Source organism: Musa acuminata, chromosome BXJ2-11, assembly GCF_036884655.1.
Source record: "Musa acuminata AAA Group cultivar baxijiao chromosome BXJ2-11, Cavendish_Baxijiao_AAA, whole genome shotgun sequence".
In the NCBI taxonomy this organism is placed as follows: domain Eukaryota; kingdom Viridiplantae; phylum Streptophyta; class Magnoliopsida; order Zingiberales; family Musaceae; genus Musa; species Musa acuminata.
In genome coordinates, this window is record NC_088348.1 from 7,470,496 (window position 1) to 7,479,523 (window position 9,028).

The 9,028-nt window shown below is 37.7% G+C and overlaps 1 protein-coding gene across 2 annotated transcripts; it reads right to left on the bottom strand.

The window, feature by feature from the left end:
- Positions 1-781: 781 nt before the first annotated feature.
- On the bottom strand, positions 782-8,981 carry LOC135627931 (glycine-rich domain-containing protein 1-like). Of its 2 annotated transcripts, XM_065134394.1 has the most exons (9): positions 8,709-8,847; positions 8,381-8,460; positions 7,300-7,417; positions 6,953-7,207; positions 4,637-5,092; positions 3,624-4,159; positions 3,063-3,264; positions 1,320-1,475; positions 782-1,236 (listed from the first exon to the last, which is right to left on the bottom strand). In XM_065134394.1, the coding sequence occupies exons 2-9, from the start codon at positions 8,383-8,385 to the stop codon at positions 1,042-1,044; spliced, it is 1,923 nt and encodes a 640-aa protein (XP_064990466.1). In that variant the 5' UTR covers positions 8,386-8,460; positions 8,709-8,847; the 3' UTR covers positions 782-1,041. The 2 variants fall into 2 exon arrangements, with proteins under 2 accessions (XP_064990466.1, XP_064990465.1); XM_065134393.1 differs by lacking the exon at positions 8,381-8,460 and having other exon boundaries at positions 8,709-8,981.
- Between the last annotated feature and the right edge of the window lie 47 nt (positions 8,982-9,028).

Consider the following 9,028-nt stretch of genomic DNA (forward strand, 5'->3'; position numbering starts at 1 on the left):
ATCATGCTTTGTCGACGAGAAAGAAGGCAGAGAGGATGATGCGACGCAAAGGTCGTCGAGAAGAAAGCTGATTTAAATTAAATCGAAAGATCAAATCACATCGAAACTAAACCAATTCAAAATCGGTTCGGTCTGAATTGATTCACAAATGTTTCAATAATAGTTCTAGTTCGAGGGTATCCTTCTTTAGTTCGGCCAACTAGTTCGAACCAAATCGATTTTAATTTAAAAGATATCACTCAGATTGAAGTCACCCTGGTTCCATTTAATTGAATTAAACTGATTTATTATTATTATATATATATATATATATATTATATATTTAAAAAAAATATTATTTAAAATTATAAATTGATTTTTTTTTAATTTATTCTATTAGATAAATCCAAATCAGTTCTAATTCAGAGTATCTTTAATTGAACCGAAAAAATGATTTGATTCGGTTTAACCCTCAACGGTTCGATTAGAATTGATTTGGACCGCGTGAAAGATCAGCCGGCTGAGGGGCTCCGATCATTTAATCTTTGATATAGATTTATCAAGAAAACCACCTCGCTGCACTAAGATGCGGATCCAAATCCGGCAAGGCGACGGGTCGAAGTTGGGGATACGTGATCCGTACTTCACGTCGACTATCGAAGCCGAGCACATCATTGTGGATCTGATCTAGTTCATACCCGACCCGATGATTCTGGTGAACCAGAACTGACGTCTCAGCTCTCGAAGCCTAAGCTTGCGAGATCGTCCGTCACAACGCTGCACCTGTGAGTAGAGCTCAACGTACGAAGAGAAGCAAAAGCTTCAACGTTGCATTACATCAACAGAGTATGTCTTTGTCCGTACACAGTGCAGGCCTCGCCAACACATTATTCATCATCCAAGCAGTAAGTAGATTACATGGGTCGATCGTTGCGTTCGCAGTTGCGCCGCAAGCATCGCCACAGCCGCCACTCTGAACACCAGCCAACATATCACCTCCACACTCGTCACACACGGTTTCCACGCTTAATCTCAGGTCAACGCCTGTTCCGATAACAGCTACTATTGCTGCCAGGGAGGGATTTGAGTCAAACCTCTTTCCGACTTCTGTTTAACAGATTCAACATTTGATTTGGAGATCTCTTCTGCATCTTCTTTGTTGAGAATGAGGAGGGCATTTTCTCCTCCTCCTTTAATTATGTCTTTGAGTATGAAGGCCAACAGGACACCAAGCAAAACAAACCTCTCCTCATTCACCTATTTGCCAAGGAGGTGCAGTAAGTAATACGAGCACTTTGTTGAAGGACAAATCTGGATAGCAGGCAAAAAGGTTATATTACCTCGACTGAGCTCGATCTCATGTCAAACAATGCTACTGCTTTGCCATATGGATTTTCAGCTGATAACTCTACGAGTGTGATGAACAACTCCTTGTCATTCCTTTCCTTTAAACTGTCGGATTCATATTCCAGCCATTTTCCGAGGAACAGCTTCATCTGTTAAAAGGATGAGATGTTAGTAAATTCCTATAACTTGAATGTATCGAGAAAACAAAGGACTAACAAGTGCATACAAAACCAAGTGCAACGACAGCCTGAATACAAGATAGCATCATAGATTGGCTGATCGGCATTCAACAGTTTGGCAAAGAAGTTAATCTACTCTTATTTATGATTTTACGGAACATTGCTACTTGGAGCAAATAAAAAGACTTCATGTTCACAGACATAAAATATTCTCAGTTATAGTAAACTGACATGATGTGGCAGTGATATTCTCTTGTTTGAATCGAACCAGTTGTATTGAAATGATTTGTGATCATCTGCAGTTTCACAAATTTCTACTTCTAGCACTATCAGAGGGTCTCATTCCATGATAACCTGGTAGCTACTTTATTTGCTTAAATCCCAATCTCACTTAATTTTCCCATCCATGTTGCCTTGGCTAACTGGTTTCTTCTTTATTGTCTTCGTTATATAAGACTTGAAAAAGGATATCACATAGGAGCAGTTGGTTGATTAAGCCTGTGGCAATTTTAATGATCCATTTCTCGATTTGTGCATGTCATCATTGTCCAACGATCAAGCTAATCTTAGCAAGGGGGTCACACTAATCTTCTCTTTATCGTTCTAAACTTAACCGGTCTCTGAAGACACGGCAATTCTAATGAAGGATATCATGATCTTATCGTGAAGAAAAACTGTACAAAGCTAAGATGAGGCCTCCAAAACAATCTAAATTGAAATGCAATTCAAGATGTGGCAGCAAACATGGGTAGTAACAACTGGAAATGAAGCTCAGTTTGCTGCAAAAATATTTTATGCACTTGTTTTGCTCTTGTAAATGGCATTCAAGGATTACAGTTGAACAAAATGCACATAAATCAAGAATATTCTTTTGCCAGTCCACAATATGACTCTTTCACATTTCAAGTACCCGTAAATCAGCTTCAGAAATGTCTTACTCCATATGTTCTTACACATAGCATGCAATATTTTCTTTCAAAATTCTGGAATGTAAGAGGCTTGACACCCACAGCACCAATTAACTGTTTTCCTCTTCAATTAAATACAAGAAGTTACTTTAATCCCTGGCATTTGCTATACATGGGTTGCACTAATGAAGCATGGATGGATGGCTGTACTCCTCTGTTGAGTGGATGGGGAGCATAGCGATAACAGAGTATGTGGTTTGTGACTATGGGCCATGCTTGATGAATTGTGCTGTCTTGTACCACTGAATGTGTATCTAGTGTACATCGGTGCATGGACCATGGTGGTCATGCCTGCATATATTTTCCTAACAAGCCTTGGTGTATGACATTAGATAATATGGTATGACATACCATGGCATGAATTCAGCAACCGGAAAGCCACATCACTCCTTGCATAACATAACAAGTCGAGCACTCTCAGCATATTTAGCAGGTTAAAAAGAAGGAATATCTAATAGTTGTGTCATTGCATTGTTAATATTTTTTGACCAAATAACAACGATAGGCACTTCACGAGTAAGATATCAAGAGAAACACCAATTTTCATTATGGATTAGTAGTTCACTGAACTTGTACTAGATGCACTAACCTGGTGATCACCTTTGATCTCAAGTATAGAACCATCTTGACCTTTTATCTTCTCAACAACTAGTGAGAAATTATAGTCATTCAGTGACCATCTGTTATCTACACACTCTGCTAGCAGGCGTTGTTGTCTCCATAGACTTGATATGCCAACCACTTTCTTCTCTGAAGCAGTAGTGTTTGAACCTTTTGATTTCTTCAAATTTCTGTGGAATTTAAACTAACAGCCAATTAGCATTCCATACCTTTCTGATAGAATATCATCTACTTTGCAAAATCATAAATATCGAGGTGAATGTTACATGCTTACAGCCGTCTAGTCAGATGTGATATTTTAGATGAAAAGAATGAAATACTATTTACTTCCTATCATTTTGATAAAATATTTTCCTATATTCCAAATGTGTTCCTCAGGATACCATAGCAGCAGGAGAGAAGGTATTTCTTTTTTTTTTTTTTTTACGTCTGACGCTCACCCAACAATGACACGCTGATCTAGCTCAAAATACGTCAACTACAATCATGTGGAGACTATTATTTGGAGGCCTACATGTGCTATGCATACCTGATGCATAAACGGATGACTTCATCACCACTATGATCAAGGAAACAAGTCCAACTTCTGAACATTTCCTTTCCTGAAAGTCGTAAGAAGCATGAATTGGTGGAGATAGGGTGTGTCTTGAACATCCGAAATTCAAAGGGAGCAGGGACTGGAACAGTAAAAGACATAGCAACCCATAGACAAATAGGTTCAGTGTCCATAGTTCGAGAATGGGACTTCAATTCGAACCACTTCTCAATTGATAATTCAGAATCTGGATTCATCAAGTCCTGAAGGGAAATTGAGGTTGTCCCAATAATACTGGCTCGCCTAGATGAGCAAATCTTGGAATTCAATTTAGACGTAAGGGCCAAAATCATCTCTCCAGTAGGTTCACATTTGAAGCTAGCTACATGTTTCTTACCAGATTCAGATTGAATGCTTAGTGTACCACCTCCATAGAAGAGCACGTCTGGTTTTTTCTTGCTAAAAGATACAAACAAGTCACCCTTTTGGCAGTCTGGTAAGTTTTTTACCTCCACAATCTCCAAAAGTACCTGAAGAAAAGAGAGTGATTGTAACTAAAACTAGAAAGGTACAGATAGTTGTCTTTATTTGCATGTAAATCCCTATTCCATTAATATGGATCTCGGAAGAGATATGCTTGGTGCTTATCGTGACAAGGCTTTAAATTCTAGATACTTTTCAACTGTCACCAATATTTAAGTTTTACTCAAATAGCACGATCATATTGCCAAAAAAACAAAAAAGATTGATACAAGAACTTGGAGAATTAAATTCCATGATTTTCATGAAAGTTTTTGTGACCTGAAACTGTTTTTTTTATAAGATTTTACTTAAATCCAATAAATGCAATTGTAAATTATCTGAAAACTGTTTTAGAAGTAAATCACATATATCAACATGTCTAAAAGCAGAATATTGAAAAGTTCCTTGCCTTCAAGCTTAAAGCACAGTCGTAACTGGATTCAGTTAAAAATGAAAGGAATAACTTAATAATTTCTGAATACTACCTCAACCACCATTGGGTGAGTAAGTGCAATGCAATGCTGGGAATTATAAGGTATTGTTTTGTTTACATCCCGATGGCTAGAGAAATATGAATGGGATATTACTTGAGAAGGGAATTTGCCCCTGTACATTGTGCCAGCTCTCCAGTATCTCAAACCATATGTATCTTCCCATTGCTTTGTAGTTTCACTAAATCCAACATCAAGTTTCTTTCCTTTGGACCTATCAGAGTCTGTGTCATCATGCTCCAATACCTTCCCAAGCAGCTTAATCATGTCATTGCAGTAAGAAGCTGGATGTAGCTGGTGAGAATGCCATATAAGATCTATGTCATAAGTTGGTACGCAGAAGAGTTTCTTTGACTGATCCTGATTTTTCTTGATTAGATGCAGAAACCCCTTATATCTGTTCACTGCTGCTTCAAGAAAGCGGTTGTCATGCATGCTTGGTTTTGAGACCTATCAAATAACAAGGGTGAAATCAGAAAAAAAAAAAAAAAAAAAAAGAAGCATTCCTGTGAACCAAAAGGAGTGGAAATATTCAGATGATGTAGATGAAAAAGCATTCCACCCAACTCCGACGAGATAATTTGACATAGCATGCCAAATAGAGATCATATGGACACAAATTCAAATTAGATATGTCATCAATCTGTCAACATTAGTTTTACGGTAAGAAGATCATTCAAGCATGAACCAGTTGAACTTAAGATAGCAAGGATAAGTTCTAAAACTGAAAGAGATCAGACACCATGCAGGACAAAAACCCATGCATCCCTTAGAAAGTATACTTGTCTGTACATCATATAGTATCAAGAAGGCCAGCTAAAATTGAATAATACTTGAATCCCATCATTCACTTGGTCCTTTACAGATATAGTAGCTGCTGACAAATTTTCTTACAGAAAGTGATAAACAACTTTGGAGGAAGCCAAAAACTAATCTTCACTGGAAAGCATAATACAAAAGTCTAAAACAATCCAACATTAAGCAAATGCACACAATGTAGAAATTGAAGCAAGTAACCAGATATTCAGGTGGTCCTGTGTGACTAGTATTGGCTACAAAACTGCCTAATGACTTTAAATGAATAGTGCATCAATTTTGACTTAGAAGTGTGAGCAAAATGACCATTTTCAAACATTAAAGAAAAAAAAGAAACCATGAATTATGCCTATACTTGTGGTTTCAGATCGAAACATACAAAGAATTATGCAAAATAAACAGCTTTTTTTAAAAGATAATCTAATCACATCAAAATAAGCATAAATCAAATTTAAAATACATATTTGTAAAACCACAAATGTTACACATTTTTTAAATAGCTCTATGTTCAGGTCAAGATTTCAGTTTCAAAAGCTATATTAATATGATTCTACATCTTTATTATTTTTGACATGCCTTTGAGGAATTTTCCAACATAAATAGTAGCTCACCTAATGGGAAAATGAAAGGTGAAGACAAATTAAAAACTTTCTTTCTTGCCTTAATAGGCAAGAAAGATTCAATAGGCATGTACTGGATCAGTCTTTGCAAAAGCATATGGCAATCCAGTTTCAAGTCAACAGCCACCATTCTTAATTCTAGTCAAGCATTTACAGTTCTTTTCAATATGTTTTGACATCAGTGCCAGTCAAATTCCCTGAGTTATCTAGAAGTTGATAAGATAAAACGTTTCAAACTTTCTTGATCAACTTAACATAGCAGAACGATTTGCCACTCTAATCTTATTGTCCTCTTTTTTAAGAATCAGAATCATTTGCAGAAGCATGAAAACGTCATCTCCATAAGTCCATAACCAGCCTGTTCTATTAGCCCTAATATATTTTCTAATATCATTACCTCTATTCTCTAGTATTTATTATATGAAGAAATTAGTTCATGAACTATGTCCTGAATCATTGTTATATGGTTCCCAGACTCAAAATTTCTTTTAGCCATCTTCATGACGTTCTGTAGAACCGATAACTCATCAAAAAGTCACAGATCTTGCTTGTTATGAATTTATAGCTTGTCAAATTGTACAGTTCCTGGTCATCACATGTAAGCATGCTCATTTGCTTGACCAAAACAGCATGGCATGTACAAGTGACTCCTTTATGTTATCCTTGACCGTAAAGAGGAAGGCTAGACAAAGAAATCCTTGACTGAACAGGATAAAAATAAGAAAAGGTAATTTTTTGCAAGTTCATCATACCTTGCTAAACTCATTCCTGTTTCTTACAGTTAGACGAATAAAGAATAACAATCGCTATACTACACTAGACTAGAACCTCAAATACTGTCAGCACACTGAAAAGGCAGTAATGGTTTAGCAACCTGGTAGCAGAAAGAAGACTGCCTTTTGACAGCAGAAACCAAGTCATATGAAATACTTGAAGCAGCTCCGGGGTACTTATCAAGAATTTCCTCTGAAGAAGTACTGCTACAGTCAAGCTCAAAAGGTTCCTCAGGATACAGCCTAGACCATTTTTCTGTCATTTCAAGTTTGGAATTTCCTTGCAGAGAGGATTTAACATTATGGTTATTCAGGATCCTCCCAAAAGTTTCCTTACAGTCCTTTTTGTATTGAACCTGAATGTGAAACAGAATAAGGTATTTTCCACCAAAACACATTGAAAGAAGCAGTTGTAAAAAAGGATATAATCCTCAGAATAGATGACCACCGGATTGAGTCGATGACAGTGCCATATCCATTCACAGTCCAATGGAACATACAGAGATCCATCTGTTACTCCACATTCACAGTGTTTGGCCAGCAAAGGAAGCCAACAAGCCTTGTACCTAGAAAGCAAAATGTCCATATGTCATCTTCTTCTCACATTATTGCATGTCAAAACATGGAATCTGGATCTCATTCTCCAAAGTTCAATTCTGATGAAACAGAAGTTCAAAGATCGGTTCAACCTTCACGAGAAAGAGGAAAGAATCTAAAGAAGGAAAATCTTGTTAAGAGAATTTTCAGAAATACTTACTATGACCTCATGATATCCCTTAAGTCATGGCAAACAAACTTTTGATGTGTATTTTTAGATTAAGTTATGAAAAATCCATCTATGAACTTCTACAACAGGCAAGACATCTTCGACATCGAAGCTTTCAAGTTCAGTTAGCAAATATCACCAATGTGATGCTAACTATCAGGATTAAAGTGTTTGGATGGACTCGTAGCATACACAGTTGAAGATAAGAGAGATTGGATAGAAGAGAGCCAATACCAATCTGATCAGAGAGATGTGCAAAACCATGAGGAGACAGGGACAAACCACAACATCAACTAATAAGATAGAAGTTGTCGCTTGGGCTGGTGCTGCACATAGCGGACTGAAAGAAATAGGCTTATCGTTCAGCAATCTGCTGGGAACATAGATCAGCTGTCAACCAGGCACTATCAACGTGCATGGAGATGGATTATTCCAAAGAAAGTAATGCCACATTAGCTTTAATCTGTAATAACATATTCATCTTTTGTACTTGTTTGAGGTGAGATCTTATATATAAATATATGTTTTCTCTTTGGTTGTACCACTCATCCTGTAGAACGACAGAATTAAAGCCATCCATCTTCGCAGTATAATATATTATCCTTCGAACTTACATTTTGACTATTTCACCCCTTGTGAAATGAAAGGGCCCTCCAATTTGCTTTAAAAAAAATTTGATGTCACGCATATGGACAACAAAAGTAGGCTCAACACTCATCGAATCATTTGGTTAACCAATAATGAACAACAGCATTAGACATACCTCATGGTTGCCGTCAATCTCGCATCTTCCTAATTCTTAAAGTATTCGTTGACTTTTACCCTTTCCCGTTCCCCATCCGCCTGATTGAATGAGTAAACAATAAATGGTTGACAAAAGGATTTTTTTGGTTGGTCGCAACACCCAGGCAACAACATCGACATAGGTTATAACTTGCACGTTTAAGTTTTCGTTCTGATCTCATAGTTTTAATTCCTAATCCCTCATCAAATCGAGGCAACCTTTCAAAAAAGGCAACCTGCAATCTTCGACGTCGGAGGTCACCGTGTAAACCCTATCACACGCAAGGTTCCACCAAGGATGCCCGTACCTGCAGATCGCGCGATCCAACAAGGGGCCATCGTAGAGACGCCTCAGCCGATCGACGGCCGCGAGGAAAGCCAGCTGCCGCCGGGCAGCCGCTACGAGGTCCTCGCTGATGTCGATCCCCTGCGCCTCAAGCCACGCCGACTCCTGATCTCTGTTCATCTGCGGAGATTTAGTTCCTGGAAAATTAGCTGCGAGCGGAGACGACTAATTCGCTGGAAAGTTAGCGCTTGGTGGAACCGGAAATCGCAGGCCTAGCCGAAGGCGACCGATTGCCGAGAGATATTTATAGCCAACGAGTTAATAAAATAAATATAAAATGTA